The sequence below is a fragment of the Pelophylax lessonae genome (assembly GCF_965119305.1).
Source record: "Pelophylax lessonae genome assembly, chromosome: 5".
In the NCBI taxonomy this organism is placed as follows: Eukaryota; Metazoa; Chordata; class Amphibia; order Anura; family Ranidae; genus Pelophylax; species Pelophylax lessonae.
Genome location: NC_138772.1, coordinates 459,155,033 through 459,171,787, shown reverse-complemented (window position 1 = coordinate 459,171,787; position 16,755 = coordinate 459,155,033). Strand labels below are relative to the sequence as shown.

General features: G+C 44.1%; 1 protein-coding gene across 1 annotated transcript in view; it reads left to right on the top strand.

Annotated features, from left to right (window-relative positions):
- The window catches only part of ZBTB10 (zinc finger and BTB domain containing 10), a 48,304-nt gene that overhangs the window by 5,181 nt on the left and 26,368 nt on the right, over positions 1-16,755 (top strand). Inside the window, exon 2 of the mRNA XM_082259672.1 lies at positions 1,041-1,932. Coding sequence (XP_082115798.1) covers positions 1,041-1,932 — 892 coding nt within the window. The remainder of the gene's footprint in view (positions 1-1,040; positions 1,933-16,755) is intronic.

The window sequence follows — 16,755 nt, the reverse complement described above, 5'->3', positions numbered from 1 at the left end:
AGGGGGGAGGAAGAGAATCGAGGGTTCGGCCGGCCTCATCGCTGGATCTGGGAACGGGTGACTATGTTAAAAGTCAGCTACACTTTTTGTAGCTGCTTACTTTTGTTGTTTTCAATCTTATTTTATTAGAAAATACAAGTAAACACAAGAAAAAAGGGAAGACAAAAATTCTCTCCAGGACCATCTTACTTAATACCACGTAACATGATACCAAGTAGCTGCTGACTTTCAGTGCCGGTTCACAATTGTGCGGATGCGCTCATCGCATGTAATTCGGAGCGCACTGCTCCTTCATTACATGCAATCTCCTGTGCGGATACGAGTTCAGCCATACACTTTGTGTATGGCTGAATTCGCAGCGCATCCGCAGCAAACTCGCACATGAGGCATTTTTTTGAGCCGCCTCAGAATCGGATCCCACAGTGGTTCACACTTGTGCGATCCGATTCTGTGTGAACTTGCAGATCGCACTGCGATATGCGATCGCAACTGGGGGTGTTGTTAACTTTTAATTGACACCCCCTGCGTATCACATATGGCAGTGTGAACTGCCAGATGTGCGGATGCGATGCGGGAACACGCTGCATATTCGCAGCCTTCCCGCATCGCACAAGTGTGAACCAAGCCTTAATAAACAAACGACTGAAACTCTGCTTTAAGGCTTCTAGTACACGGGTGACTGATGACGTGTAATGTATTTTTCTGCCTGGAAATCCTAGGTGATGCATATAGCTACCCATAGACTGAACACACTGGTGCTCACATAAACACTTGTATAGCGTGCAGTCGTATGCAAAAATATAAAATGTTTTCTTTGCATATGCCTACATGCTATGTGTTTTGTGAGCACCACGTACAACCATTTATATCTAGGAAGCAGTATGCAGCTCCTGGGCTTTCTGGGCAAAGAAAATATGCCTGTGAGCAAGAGGCTTAACTTGTTATGGAATCTGTTGCTGATGTTGCCATTTTTTTTTTCTTGTCAATATTGCCTTTTTTTCTGTACTTTTACTTAAGTATTTATTTTTTGGTATTTATAGGAGTCAGAAATAAAGCAGGAAGTGCCAGAGACCTACAGTGACTATAGTATAAAGCCAAATGAAAATTCCTACTGTTACCAACTTTTGCAAGTACTCAATGACCAGAGGAAAAAAGGCATTCTTTGTGATGTCAATATTGTAGTAAATGGCAAAGTCTTCAGAGCTCACAAGAATATCCTGGTTGCAGGCAGCCGCTTTTTTAAAACCTTGTACTGTTTTACAAACAAAGAAAGCCGTGACCAAACCACTGTTACTTACTTGGATGTTGTTGCTGTGCATGGTTTTTCAGTCATTTTAGACTTTATATACTCTGGTAATCTTGTACTCACCAGCCAAAATGCCATAGAAGTGATGACTGTGGCCAGCTATCTCCAGATGACTGAAGTTGTCCAGTCGTGTCGTAATTTCATCAAAGATGCCTTGAATATAAGTATAAAATCTGAAGCTCCGGAGACTGTAGTTGTAAACTATAACAAAAGGAAGAACAAAGATGGCGTTGCTCCCCGGGATCAGAAAGCTGCCAGTTTTTGGGCTACCCGTAATCTTACAAACTTGGCAAGTAACATAAAACTTGAAACAGATGGATTTAGTTTAGAAGAACCTGCAGCTGATAACTTTCAAGCCAATGACTCCACATGGATTCAGGACAGTTCTCCAGAAGTGACAGAAATTGAGCCCCCAGCTCAGGGAAAGGTATTTGTGTGGAATGATATGTTTTCAAATTCAGTTGGTGTGCAAGAGACCAACAAGGCCAGGAGAAAAAACCAAACCACCAAGAGATTTGTTTATAACATCCCTCCAAACAGTGAACTCCAAGTAGATGGGAACACAATGCTGCAGCAGCCTGTTCCTTATGTAGACGAGGATTTGCAGTGCTTCCAGGATGCAGCAGGTAGGTTCTAATTGTTGAGGTGTCTTAATGTAACACTTTGCCTTGTAAATTATAATTCATAATCATTTGAAAACCAGAATGCATTGTACTCCATTTTATGCAATTCTTTCCATATGTAAAAATGTCTCCATAGGATTTTTTTTCAAACAACATTGCCCATCCATTGCTGGCCAGCAGTGTTCATGTTTCTATACACCAAAGTTACGTTCATGGTTCTCTTTGGATGTAGTGCACTGAGATCAGTAATGTCAGTGCTCATCTTAAGTACAATCAACATAGATGTGCTTTCTGGTACCGTGTGCACTAAAAGATATTCACTTAACCTGTCAATGGTCATAAAGTTATGGTCGATTGGTTTAACTTGAATTAACAGTTGTACTACATAAGCATGCATGTTACCAAAGTATTAATGCTGGGTGGTAAAATGCAGCTTTAACTACTTGCTGACCGCCCTACCGATGCATACCGCCGGCGGGCCAGTCCCGCTGTGATCCAACACAGCGGCAGCCAGTCAGCGGGTACCACAGACTGTGTCCACAGACAGCCACAGAGACAGTACTACAATCTGCCTATGTAAACAAACTCTGACAGGAGGGAAGGCATGGATCCTGTGTCTCTGCAAAGCAGGGACCAGGATCAATCTCTTCCACTAGTTAAAACCCTCCCACAGTGTAGTAAAACTGGCTTAGGCACACATTTTAACCCTTTTATCGCCCCTGATATGAACCCCTTCCCAGACAATGTCATTAGTACAGTGAACGTGCATAAGTTTTAGCGCTGATCACTGTATTAGTGTCACTGGTTCCTGCAGTTTCAGAATGTCGGCAGCAATATCACAGTCCTGCTATGAGTGTCACAAATATTAGTAAAAAAAAAAATATATATATATATATATATATATATATATATATATATATATATATATATATATATATATATATATATATATATATATTACACTTTCCTGAGCCACATCGCGATTCAGCAATGTGTATGAAAAAGAGAGCAGTGGTTCTTTCCGGTTCTCTCTCTTCATTGGCTCACACAGCAGTAGAAGCCATTGGCTCCTGCTGCTTTTAATCACAGCCAATGAGGAGAGAGTGGGGGCAGGGTTAAGCAGAGCTCGTGTGTGAATGAGGGCACAGAGTGCAGCTCGGAACCCTATAGCAAAAGGCCTGCTGTTGGAGGCACTCAGTAGGTGGAAGGAGCAAGGACCGCTGGTGGGGGACCTAAAAAGAAGAGGATTGGGGTTGCTCTGTGCAATGGTTTTGCAGTTAAGTAAAACATGTTTGTTTATTTTGAAAATAATTCCTTTTAGAATCACTTTTTTTTAGATTTGGCTCATGTGCTATGTGGCAAAGATTGGACATTTGGCATAAATTAATACACAAATAACCTGGCATCTTTGCATGCATCATAACTATAGTGCAGACAATTGCCCTAGAACAAAGGGTAAAGTGTTACACTGCCCTGTACCAGAAATAGGAGTGCAGGGCAGCTGGGTGATATAGCATTGCACATTCATTTCTCCTGGTAAACCTGCCATATCCCACCTAGGCTAGTCTTAACCTCTAGCCAATTACTGAGGCATCTGGTGCGTATGTTTATTGGGCATATAGTAGAGTTAGCTTTTTTATTGTGACCCTTGGGAGGTAAAACCTCTTCAATAGTACTAAAGAAGTTCAATTGAATGCTAATAATCACTTCTTACAATACCAAGGCCTGTGTAAATGAATTTTCACAGATAAGCCCTTGTAATACTTGTTTAGACACGTGGAAAAGAACATTTGTGGTCTGAGTACATAGATGGATAATTCCATGTCTTTCTGATGATCCATAACTTGTGTCCTACAGTGAGAATAACTTTAAGGCTCCATGTACACGGGACGTTGTTAAAAGTCCCTTTGAATGCTGGAATTTTTAGGACGTTTGCAACGTCCGTTCGGTCGCGTTTGTACGCGCGTTTAGCGGCGTTTGCGTTTAGAACCGTTCCTAGAGGTCAAAAAAAATTATTCCCCTTTAAAATGGAAAAATGCGAACGCTAAACGCGGGTCATCGCGTTCGGACGCGTTTATGCGTTTGAAACGCCGGGAAACACACGTTCGAACGCAAATAATTGCGTTCTAAAAAAAGTCCCTGAACGCAACTGCCTGCAAATGACTGTAAACGACCTGGTGTACATGGACAGATAAGATAAAATGTAGATGGGTTCAGGGGCTTCTGATAAACACGCCCAACAGCTCCTAAACGGCCATTTCCAGCGTCCCGTGTACATGGAGCCTTATTTTAACCACTTCCTGCAAACTGACGTACCTGTATGTCGGCTTGAAGAAGTGGTTGTACCAGGGTGATGCCTGCAGCTAGAGGTATCACCCATATCCCTCCATAAAGAGTACCTGTCACTGGCTATTACTGTCACAAGGGATGTTTACATTCCTTGTGACAGCAATAAAAGTGATCAAATTTTTTTTTTTAAAAGCAGTGTTTAAAATTCTATTTTTTTTTCCTATTTATAATTTTAAGTGCCCCTGTCCCCGTTGGCTCACGCACCAAAAAAAAAAAAATGCATACGTAAGTCGCGCCCACAAATGTAAATGGTGTTTAAATTACACAGGTGACTTCTCGTCAGAGTGAGAGCTATAATTCTAGCAAAAGACCTCCTCTGTAACTCTAAACGGGTAACTGTTAAATTTTTATAGTGTTGCTTCAGGAGATTTTTAGGTACCGTCTTTTGTCGCCATTCCGCAATTTTAAACCATAACATGTTGGGTATCTATTTACTCAGCGTGACACAATCTTTCACAATTGGGGTAACTTTACGGTTTAGTTTTCTTCAGTGAAGTTTTTTTTTTTTTTTTTTTTTTTTCAAAAAAATTGCAACAAATTTGAAACACCGCTGTGCGTATACCGCGTGACTAAAAATATTGCAATGACCGCCATTTTATTCTCCAGAGTATTTACTTATATATATATATATATATATATATATATATATATATATGTGTGTTTGTGTGTTCTAAGTCATTTTTAGCAAAAAAAAAAAAAAAAAATGATTTTAACTTGTAAACAACATGTCAGAAATGTGCTTGGTCCTTAAAGCAGAGTTCCACCCTGGGAAAGTTTATTATTTTTTTTTTAATAAAAATACCCCTGGGACAGTCGGGGCTAGTGCATTCCACAATGGATAGCCTCTGATCTGTCCCGGGTTGCACTTGCCTTTTAGAAGAAATACTTACCTTGAAAAAGTATTGTCCAGCGCTGCCATCTCAGGTGTGGGCAGCTTGAAGCCAGCGCGATCCTCTTCTGTGTCCTCTTCCGTCTTCTTCGGTCCCACGATGCACTGCACCGGCCCCGCCGTCACTTCCGGTGCCGCAGCGTCACCCCTGCACAGCTTTTGGGCATGCCCAGAAGCTGTTTAGCAAGGTATGACGGCGCCTGCGCCGCAACTGACGTCGGGGCCGGTGCAGGCGCATTGATTCCTGGGAGCGATGACGTTCAGCTCCCAGGAATCACTGCAAGCCAGAAAGTGATGAATCGCAGTGGCCACCGAGGGGAGGAAGAGGAAGTAAGGTGAGTATACTATCTTCTAAACAAGGTAAGTAAAAAAAAAAAAAATTGCGATTTATCCATTTGTTTTTCAGGTGACCCGGAGCAAGAAGATGGAGGTAAGTATAATTTTAGGGTGGAACTCCGCTTTAAGTCGTTAATTGCAACCCAAACTGTCTGAGTTTATAAAGGCAAACTTCAGGAATTAAAAAAAAAAAATAAAATTACCTTCGCGTTGTGGCTCACCTGCACAGTGCAGGCTTCATATGCTTCTTCAGCCAGCTCTGGTACCCTCTTCCTCCCATGCTGTCTGGCTAGAGCCTCAGCATCATTATATACAGTACAGAGCCATTAACCCGTAATGTACATTGAGAATGCTGGCATGCTACCCAGGCCAGTTACAACTTACAAAGCCGGCTGCAAGAAAATGGTCACAGTGCTAGGCTATGAATAAGGCAATTCCTTACTCGCTTTCATAGCACTTTCTTTAGATCTGTGCAGTGTTCTAAGTAAAATTACATTTCTGTAAGTGCTGGCTGTAATTCCACCCCAGGCTGAAGCCCAATTTATTGTTCCTATGAAAGAGTAAAATCAGCACTGAAGCCACCATCCCCTTTTCTAATCTTGCAGCTCTGTGCCCCCTTTGTCTCTTTCTTGTATTGGAAAAACGAAGTGCAGCCACCAGATAGTCAGGGGTCAGGGAAGAGAGACTAGTGGTAGCTGTTACTTGTTGTGAAGGACGGCATGCTGGAGAGCTGTCATTCACAATACAACCCAACCCCCCCCCATCCCTCAACACCTGAGTCCTCTCAAATCCGCAATGTGCCCAGCTGCATCTCTGCATTTCTCTCCCCCTCTTCTTAGTCTAAGGAGACTGGGGCAGCAGCTGGGGGTTTAATGGTAAGTGGTTGCTGCTATGTGTCGATGCCTGTCGCACTCTCCTGTGTGTGGGTTTTGTTAGTCAGAACTAAAAACCAAGACCCTCCCTGTACTCTTTTCTGCAGAGATTTGGAAACTGCTTTACTAGTGGTCAGCAGAGGTGGAGAGCACAGGAAGTTCAGCTTACATGAGTTCTGGCAGGATCATCAGGTTTTCTTTTTTTTTTTTTTTACAGCTCTAACAAAACACTTACGGTAATATTATTAGCTGACCAAAACTGAGCAAATAACAGAATTTAGTTGTCCGTTTATATTCACCTCTGTTCAGATGGGTGCAGGCTCTCAGGTATTGTCTGCACCTTACCCAGGCTCCGTGCGGAAAGCGTCTATAGGTGGATGTAAATGCAGCAGCTGCACTGACACAACCACATGTCAGAATTTGACACATGGACAGGAGCGGGTGCATGGATCTGAACTCGGTGTGCATTCAAATCTGGGCACCGGCTACCCAGAGTGGAAATACAAGGGAAGAGACAGGGCTTGTGACATCAGAGCCTTCTCCAGTTCCCTTCTAATGGAAGAGAACCAGTGTAGTCTACATAAATCCATTTTATATATTTATCAAAAATCAGTATAGTTCTCGAGGATCTCCAGCCATAGTCAAATATTCCTAATATGTTTTTATGTGTGATCTCTTTACCTGTCAAATGATATGCTGTTCTGGATACTGTAATTTACACACTAGGAACACCCTCTTAGCAGAACTAAATGGTTCATATTTTTTTTCTATATCCCCTTGTAAAATAGCTAGGAAAAGCGTAGGCATACCTGCAAAACTTTCTTCCCTGTGGCTGTGATTAGACCTACCATCTTGCCGAAACCTCCCCTAATAATTCTTCTGATATAGGTGACTGTCGGGGAAGTAATGTAGTAATTCCTTTACAAGAAGATATCTCCAGCCACTGGGTTGTGCATTAGGTTGGTTCAACTACCATTGTATTCCTCCTCCTTTCAGTGCGGCTTTATCTAAAATGTGTAGAACTATCAAGCGAGCTCTTTTAAAGCATTTGTAACTGTGTCATTTAGCCCCCTGTAAAAACCTAAAGAAAACCTGGCTGATCCTGCCAGTTTCTGCCCTCCTCCCTGTACACTGACCACGGTGTATCATGACTGCTTAGCCCTGACACCGTGGTCAGTGTACATGTCTCCGTTATCCGTAGCCCTGCACTGGCCTCCCCTCCCCACCCCTACCTGCCTGTCTGCTTGTCAGTGCCCACCCCTTCCCCTCCTGCTGCTCTCATAATAATTTTAAAATGATCTAATCCCCTCTGTAATATAACACTAACTGCCCCTGTGCCTGTGTTATAGAAAAAAACATGCAATCTGTACCTAAATCCAAGTGGCTTCCGGCAATCACGTGACCGCTCGGCTCTCTCTCCTCTCTTCCTTCCTCCCCTGTTGAGGTCAGCTGCAGTGCTCGGGCCCGCCCACTGGAGCTGTCACCTGGCCAAAGGAGAGATCTGAGGAGTCAGCTGAGCACCGGGAGACGCTCAGATTTAGGTACCAATCTGAATTTTTTTTTTTTTATAACACAGGCACAGGAGCACTTAGTGCCGGTTCACACTTGTGCGATGCGGGAACGCTGCGAATATGCAGCGTGTTCCCGCATCGCATCCGCACATCTGGCAGTTCACACTGACATATGCGATACGCAGGGGGTTGTCAATTAAAAGTTAACGACACCCCCAGTTGCGATCGCATATCGCAGTGCGATCTGCAAGTTCGTACAGAGTCGGATCGCACAATGTGAACCACTGTGCGATCCGATTCTGATGTGGCTCAAAAAAAGCCTTGTGCGAATTTGCTGTGTGAGTGTATGGCTATACTCGCATCCGCACATGAGATCGCATGTAATGAAGGAGCAGTGCGCTCCGAATTACATGCGATCTCGCAAACCGCAAAAGTGTGAACCGGCACTTAGTTTTCTCTTACAGAGGGGGGGGGGGGGTTATATAATTTTATATAAGTGGCTTAACAACCACTTAAAGCGGAGTTCCACCTAAAAAACAAAAAAATACATAAAAATACCCCTGGGACAGTCAGGGCTAGTGCATTCCACAATGGCTAGCCTCTGATCTGTCCCGGGTTGCACTTGCCTTTTAGAAGAAATACTTACCTTGAAAATGTCTTCTCCAGCGCTGCCATCTCTGGGGTGGGCAGCTTAAAGCCAGCGCAATCCTCTTCTGTGTCCTCTTCCGTCTTCTTCGGTCCCGCGATGCACTGCACCGGCCCCGCCGTCACTTCCGGTGCCGCAGCGTCATCCCTGCACAGCTTTTGGGCATGCCCAGAAGCTGTTTAGCAAGGTATGACAGCGCCTGCCCCGGAACTGACATCGGGGCCGGTGCAGGCCCATTGATTCCTGGGAGCGATGACGTTCAGCTCCCAGGAATCATTGCAAACCAGGAAGTGACGACTCGCCATGGCCGCGGGGGGGAGGAAGAGGAGGTAAGTATATTATCTTCTAAACAAGGTAAGTAAAAAAAAAAATAGCGATTATCCATTTGTTTTTCAGGTGACACCGGGCATGAAGATGGAACGAACTTTCCTTTTCGGGTGGAACTCCGCTTTAAGTATTTTATTCAAGGTCTTCTGTGTTTTTTTTTTTTTTTTTTCACTGCCACATCAACAAATCTATTGTAGGGGACAATTTACTGACTGAACAGAGGTGAAGTGTGGATAGAAAGTGCCAGTAGACAGAGAGCTGCAGGCTGCAAGGGGATACCCGTCCACTTCCATGCTGTGACCTGTGTAAAAATCAGGAGGGACAGCGGGGGGGGGGGGGGGGGAGTGTAAGTAGTCCTATACAGACTACACAGTAAATTGTATTCCCCCTTTTTGACATGTCTGAAATCTAACATAACAGGAAGAGGTAGGGAAAAGTCTATGACCTCTGGGGACTATCTGCCAGTAAAGCTCAAACCACAGGTCATAGAAAGTGTTCCTGCAACACCTGCGAAGCCTGTTTTCAACTGTTAAAGGAGACATGTATTTGCAGGTTGCGTGCATGTGCGTATTTGTAATGAATTTTTTTAAAAAGCAAAAAATGTTAGTTCATTATTTACTGTAGCATTTTATCTACTTGCTCACTGGACTATTTAGAAGAATTCTCATTCTGAAGTCCCCCTTGTGCTCTTTCTCTAGATTGGCAGCACTATGTTGTGTTGTAGTCTGGCTTGAGGCATGCATACCGGTTTGATTTGAGCTATGCAGGGATTTGTGGAATAATAATGCTACACTGTCAGGCAACTATTAAAGGAGTTGTAAAGGCAGAAGGTTTTTTTTTATCCCAATGTATTCTTTGCATTAAGATAAAAAGCCTTCTGTGTGCAGCAGCCCCCCTAACACTTACCTTCGGTCCCTCTCTGTCTAGCGATGTCCACGAGTGTCTCAGCATTCCGGGATTCTCCCTCCTGATTGGCTGAGACATAGCATTGGTGCCATTGGCTGCTGCTGTCAATCAAAGCCAGCTAGCCAATTGGGGAGAGAGGGGGCCGGGTCGGGGCTCCATGTCTGAATGGACACAAGGAGCTGTGACTTGGCTCGGGTGTTTCCATAGCAAGCTGCTTACTGTGGGGGCACTGAATAGGAGGGAGGAGCCAGGATCACAGAAGAGGGAGATCCAGGCTGTCCTGTGCAAAACCAGCTGCATAGAGCAGGTAAGTATAACATGTTTCCTATTTTTACAGGGGAAAAAAAAGAGACATTACAAGCACTTTAACCACTTTGGCTCTGGAAAGTTTTACCCACTTAATGATCAGGCCATACGATACAGCACTGCGTTGCTTTACCTAACAATTGCACGGTTGTGCGACGTTGTACTCAAAATGTATGTCCCCACCCGCCCCACAATTTTTGCAATTTTTATTTTTTGCGCTATAAACAGAAAGAGACCAACAATTTTTGTTAAAAAAAAAATTCTACTTTCTGCTATAAAAGATCTATATCCATTATTAGGAATGGCAGCGATCAGCAATTTTTTGCGGGACTACGGCTGACAAATCTGATGTTAAGGCCCCTTTCACACTTATGCGACTTGTCCTGACTTGGGACTGCAAAGTTGCATGACAAGTCGTAATCAATGATTCCAGTTTGTATCTGCATGACTTCAAAGTAGTCCATAGACATAGGCATTGGTTCAAATTTAGTCAAAATCGCAGAAAAAAAAAAACTGATGTAAAATCGCACAACCTTTAGTTCGCACAAGTGTGAAAGGGGCCTTGGTGACACTTTTTGGGGACCAGGAACACCAATACAGTGATCAGGGCTACAAAAAATATGCACTGTTACTGTATAAATGACACTGGCTGGCAGGAAAGTCGTTAACACCAGGGACAATTAAAGGGTTGTGTGCTCCTAGGGAGTGCTTTCTAACTGTGGAGGATGGACTGACTGATTAGTAGGAACACAAGATCTCTCTTCCTGTCTGACAGATTGGCGATCGGCCTTTGTCATTATCCTGAACGATTGCGGATGGCCGGCGGGGATCGTGGCTGCCGGACCTACTGATTGGCTCCCGCTGCATCCAAATAAAGCGGGAGTGTGGCTCAGGGGGGCGCGCGGGCCCCCTAGAGCCTTTCTTAAAGATCACGTACAGGTATGTGATTTTGTGCTTAAAGGCCGTCCTGCCTCAGTAAATGTACGTGGGGCGGTCCTAAGTGATTCATAGGTTTTCTTTTTCTTTTCATATTTGCCTGTATCAGCCAGATTTTCTAGCAAATGAAAATCATCACTTAACTTTAATGCAGATTTTATTTGGTGCATTTAAGATTGAAAATGAAATGCTCAGGTAACTTTGGTAATCCTGGACAAAGTTGTGTAACTAACGCACTTAACCACTTAAGCCCCAGAAGATTTTACCCCCTTCCTGACCAGACCCCTTTTTTAAACTTGGCACTTTGTGACTTTAATTGACAATTGCGCAGTCATGCAATGTGGTACCCAAACAAAATTTCCGTCCTTTTTTTCCCACAAACGGCTTTCTTTTGGTGGTATTTGATCGCCTCTGCGCTTTTTTATTTTTTGCGATAATAAAAAAAAAGAGCGAAAATTTTGCGAAAAAATGACATTTTCAACTGTCTTTTAAAAAATATCCAATTTATGTTTTTTTTTTTTCGCCAAAATATATTTAGCTACATGTCTTTGACAAAAAAAAATTAATTGCGCGTATTTTTATTGGTTTGCGCGAAAGTTTTATAGCGTCTACAAACTATGGTGTAAATACTGAAATTTACGCAGCTTTAATTTCTGACTGCCTATCTCATTTCATGAAGTGCTAAAATGGCAGGGCAGTACAAACCCCCCCCCCCCCAACTACCACTTTTTGGAAAGTAGTCATCCTAAGGAATGTCCTGAGAGGCATGTTGAGCTCATTGAATATTTCATTTTTTTTGTCACAGGTGTTTGAAAAATTTTGTTTTTTACACAAAGTTGACATTGAAATGATATATTGCTCACACATGCCATGGGTATATGTGAAATGACACCCCAAAATATATTCTGCTGCTTCTCCTGAGTACAGGGATACCCCATGTGTGAGACTTTTTTGCAGTCTAGCCGCGTACAGGACCCGAAAACCAATCCCCACTTTCAGGCTTTCCAAGGGCGTAAATTGTTGATTTCACTCCTGACTACGTATCACAGTTTCGGAGGCCATGAAATGACCCCTTTTCGGAAAGTAGACACCCTAAGCTATTTGCAGAGAGGCATGTTGAGTGTTTTGCAGATCTCACTTTTTGTCACAAAGTTTTGGAAATTGAAAAAAGAGGAAAGAAAATGCATTTTCCTGTTTTTTCTTCATTTTCCAAAAAAAATGAGAGCTGCAAAATACTCACCATGCCTCTCAGCAAATACACTTTGTGTAAAAAAAAAAAAAAAAAAAGTGTACAAGTGCGTGCTTGTGCAGTTACTCACAGTTAGATGTGCTCTCCTCTCACGCTGTATCCAAAAAGGTTCATGGGAGGGGAGGATACATCTTTTCTGAGCCTGTGTTTACATTTCACAGGCTCAGCATGTAATCTGATTGGGCAGAACTGATCTACAGGTCCAGGCCAAAAATGTTCGGCCTGGACCTGATGACTGATCGGTTCTGAACCCAATCAAGCCATCGGTGCGGGGGGGGGGGGGGGGGCGGCGTGGGAGCGCGTACAGGACCGGTGGGAAGCGCCGATGTAGACCTACATTACTTTGCCTGGCCGGGGCTGGCTGCCAACGTAGATAGTTGTGCGGCGGTCGGCAAGTGGTTAAGCTGGCCATACATGGATCGAAATTCAGCCAGTTCAGCATGACGAATTTCATTCCATGTATAAGGAGGCTAATTGTACCCAAGACGATCATCTTTTTGGATTTTTCTACACACTTTTTAACTGCCAGCGACTATAGCTGCTAGCAGTAACCATTGTATTCTGCCTTCTCAAAATGCTTCCTGTTGCCCCCCCGTTGGCAGAATACTAAAGTGCAGCAGGAGGCACTAACCCCCCCCCCCCCCCCCTTCGTCCAACCAAATGTGAAGGGAAAATTGGGTATTTATGTTTCTTCTTTCTTTAGGCTTGCCATTCATTATACAATTTTTTTTTTCTTTTAAAATTAACTAAAGCTATATAATATTAGGTCAAACCTAAACAATTTTAGTTTGTATGCAGCCAGGCAGGTCCATTCACTACATTGTTGAAGGTAACTCTAAAATCTTTGAACAAGAAAATTTATATAATGTATGGCCAGCCTTCCAACCCATGGTGGAAGGAAAGAAAATTGTATAATGTATGGCCTGCTTCCTGCTTTAGAGGGGGGGGGGGGTTTGTGGTTTGAGATATAGATAATGCTGCCTGTCCATTGAGTATGGAGTTGTTTTCCTTACAATTGGGTGTTGTAATTAGGCAGTGTAAAGAAACACACCTGGGGGTTCAATTATATGCCTGGGAAGGCTTGAGTTTGTAGTTGGGTCACACCCTTCATTATGACTGTAATTTGAGATGTTTGCCCAGACAAAGGCAATGTACATACAAATGCTTCAGGCTACATTCACACCTGAGCGTAGCGTTTTCGCGCGTTTTTTGCCGCGATTTACAGGCATTTTTTGTGCAGGCATTTTTTGATTGAATAGATACCAATGGAAAACGCCTGTAATCTGCCCAAAAAGAAGCTCATGTACTTTTTTGAGCGTTGGGCGTTTTGTAAACAGCGTCAAAACGCTCAGATGTGAACAGGGGCCATTGAAATGAATAGGAATTGTCTTGTTGGGCGTTTTAAGAGCTGATCCTAGAGCAGAAAAACTCCCCAAAAACGCCCCAAAACGCCTAGATGTGAACGGAGCCTCAGATGGGGGGTGAATATTTTGTAAATACAATTCTAATTATTGTCCGAATTGGCTTCTGTTGATGCAACATATAAACTGTTCACATGCAGTTTCCTCATAAACATACTATATCTTTTAAAGTGATTGTAAACCCTTAATTTTTTTTTTTTTTTTTTTTTAAATAATTGTAATTGGTTTATCATAAATCGCATTGGAAGAACAATCATTTGATGCAAAATACGAAGTTGGCTACTCTAGCTGGGGTATAATATCATCTATTGGTAATTTTTAGAGCTAGGTCAGAGTGGTTGGTGCAATGAGAGGCATTAAAAATTGATTTTATGGCAGTTTGCCATTGAGAGGGAGGAATAGCGATATATAGGTTTTGTTCCCATAATAGCATAGCTTTGTTTTTACTAAACATGAGCTTATCCTGGAGAGTAGAGTAGAAAAGGGAGATTACTCTGATGTTGGGCTTAGTTTGGGTAGACAAGTTCAGGCTTTGGGAGGGGGATGTTTAGCAAGGAAGTGGAGTATCCTAATGCCTCGTACACACGTACCGATTGTCGGTCAACCGATCGGCCGTCTTTTGTCCAGTGTTGTTGTGTTGGTTGAAATGTGCTCTAGACTGCACACAAATTTTGTCGGCCAACAACAACCAACTGCAGAAGTGATGTCATGTGCTGGTTTACTTTCCGTGTGTTTTTCTTCTCTGAGCATGCCCAGTCTTGCTCATCTGACTTTTGTCGGCCGAAATCTGTACTGACTGACAAACAATCGGCCGTTCTGGTGTTGGCCAAAAAATATTTTTATAGCATGCACACCAGATTTTGTTCAGCCGAAAAGTCGCAGTCGGTTGTCGGAATCATCATACTAACACGCCAATATTTGGCCGATCGGGCGGCGGCCGAAAAATCACGGCCAACAATCCGTACGTGTGTACGGGGCTTAAGGCAGGTGAATCTTAGTTGGGCAGGTGTGCCGTACTTTTGTTTCAATTATTCCAATTTAAGGGGGATCTCTCCATTCAGGAGGTCAGATACTTCTGATATACCATATCAGGTTAGAGCTTTAGTAGAAATGGATGGAATTAGGGACTCAGATATGTATTGGAAGGAGGGGGTTAAAAGGTGCTCCTTTTTCTGATTTGGGGTAGGTAAGGTACCTCCATGCCAAAAAAGTTTGCATTGGTAACGGGTAGAGGTGAGGGTTCTTTTCCTCGCCAGCTGTTGCTCAGGAGGAACAAGTATAGGTCTCCGTTGGGGGTACGGAATGCCTCTAATTCTACCGAAGAAGAGTGGTTATTGTGAGGAAACCAATATTTAAGTTGATCTAAGCAGCCCAGTAGTAGTCTTTTAGGTCCAGAATACCTGCACCACCTACGGGTTTGTGTTTGAGAAGGTCTGACTGTGGGTATCTAGCCCTTCTCTCTTGCCATAAAAACTTCAGAATATTACCCGACAAGGCTTTAAAGTAAATGGTTCAATATGGGTGTGGGCAAGGATCTAAAGAAGTATGTAAACCCTTAATTTTTGCTTTTTTTTTTTTTTTTTTTTTTTTTTTGCACCTTTGTGCAAAAATGGCATTTCTCTTACGTCCTCCGACAGTCGCCGCCTCTTCATATTCGTCACATATGGGTATTAGACTTTGCTCCGAAGGAGTAGCTAGGCAACAGAATATGTTAACATTAAAGCTTTTAACATATCCCACCCTCAAGGGGTGGTCCCCTCAGTCAATACCCTCCTACTTCCTGCAACCATATCTCAGTTTCAATGTCTAGCTTGTCAGGAGTGGCTGGCTCTCTCTGTGCTGGGGCTTTGTGCCCCAGACTCTTTCTTCTTTTTTGATTTTTTGTTTGAGTTTTCTCTCTACCTTTACTTAGCTGTTCTTTTTGTCAGCGTTAGTTAGTTCTTCGGATGAAGAGGATCATGCGGGCTGGGTCTCGGGCTGATCCCCCCTGGTCGCAGGTCGTGGGTCAGTGGCTTCCCAGCCTGCCATCGAGCGTTCAGCCAGGTAACGCTCCTGGCACAGTGAACCACCCATCCCTGTTCGGTGCAGGGATGATTGGTGAGGTGGCTACCTCACTGGACGCTGTGCGGTTTCTTAACCCCCATTCTGTGTGTCTTGTATGCGACTCTCCCTGCCTCATGTGCAGCGGCTTGTTCGCCTGTGCGGGTCCCCCACGCCATTGTGAGGTAAGTGTATCTATGTGGGGACCTGTCTGTCTGGGGGGGTGTCAGTCTGGGACTGTGTAACCTGCCTCTGTTCACACGGTTTGTCTCCCTATCACTCGGCTGCATGCTGTGGGCTGCAAGGGGGGGGGGGAGCTGTGTGACACTGTGTGTGTCAGCCTTGTCAGTGTGAGAAGCTGTGTGCTGTGGGGCATGTTTTGGGCATGTTTGGGCACTATACAGCGATCGCTGCGGCGATCTGACATGTTTTTTATACATGGATGACGTGTGCTTTACTGTTCTGTGGAGCGGCGGTTTCGGCGCCAAACAGCGCCATTTTGCCTGCATCGCTCCGGCCGCATGTTCTACATGCATGGCGGCCATTTTCTTGTAGCCTCCCATAGGCTTTCATAGAGCGCCCTGGCAGCATCACTTCCTCTTCTCCAGGAACACCGATCGAGGCAGCAGCAGCGGCGAGGGTCTCCTCAGGTTATATCCTTCTTATCCATTGCCTGTGTCAGTTTTATTGTCCCTGTGGGGGTCTCATTGTGCTTGTGTGTGGTGCGGTGGGCTGCGCTCGCCGCGCTTGTTAAAGGGGCAGTTAACCCTTTATTATCTGGCATTTGTAATAGGGGCAATGGATTCTCAGGAGGGCAAATTTCCTACCGCCTTGGTGGAAAGCCAGGGGACCGCTGTTTCCCCCCCCCAGGGGGGGGATTTAGCCACTATTGTGGCTGGCCTTGCTGCTCAGGTGCAGATGCTGGTGGCTGCTCAATCTACTAAAAGACCCAGAGTTTCTCTTTCCTCTGATTCTGAGGGTGAAGGTGATGGGGCTGTTATGGCGGGGGCCTCCTTATCGGGGTCCCGCTCCTCCCTG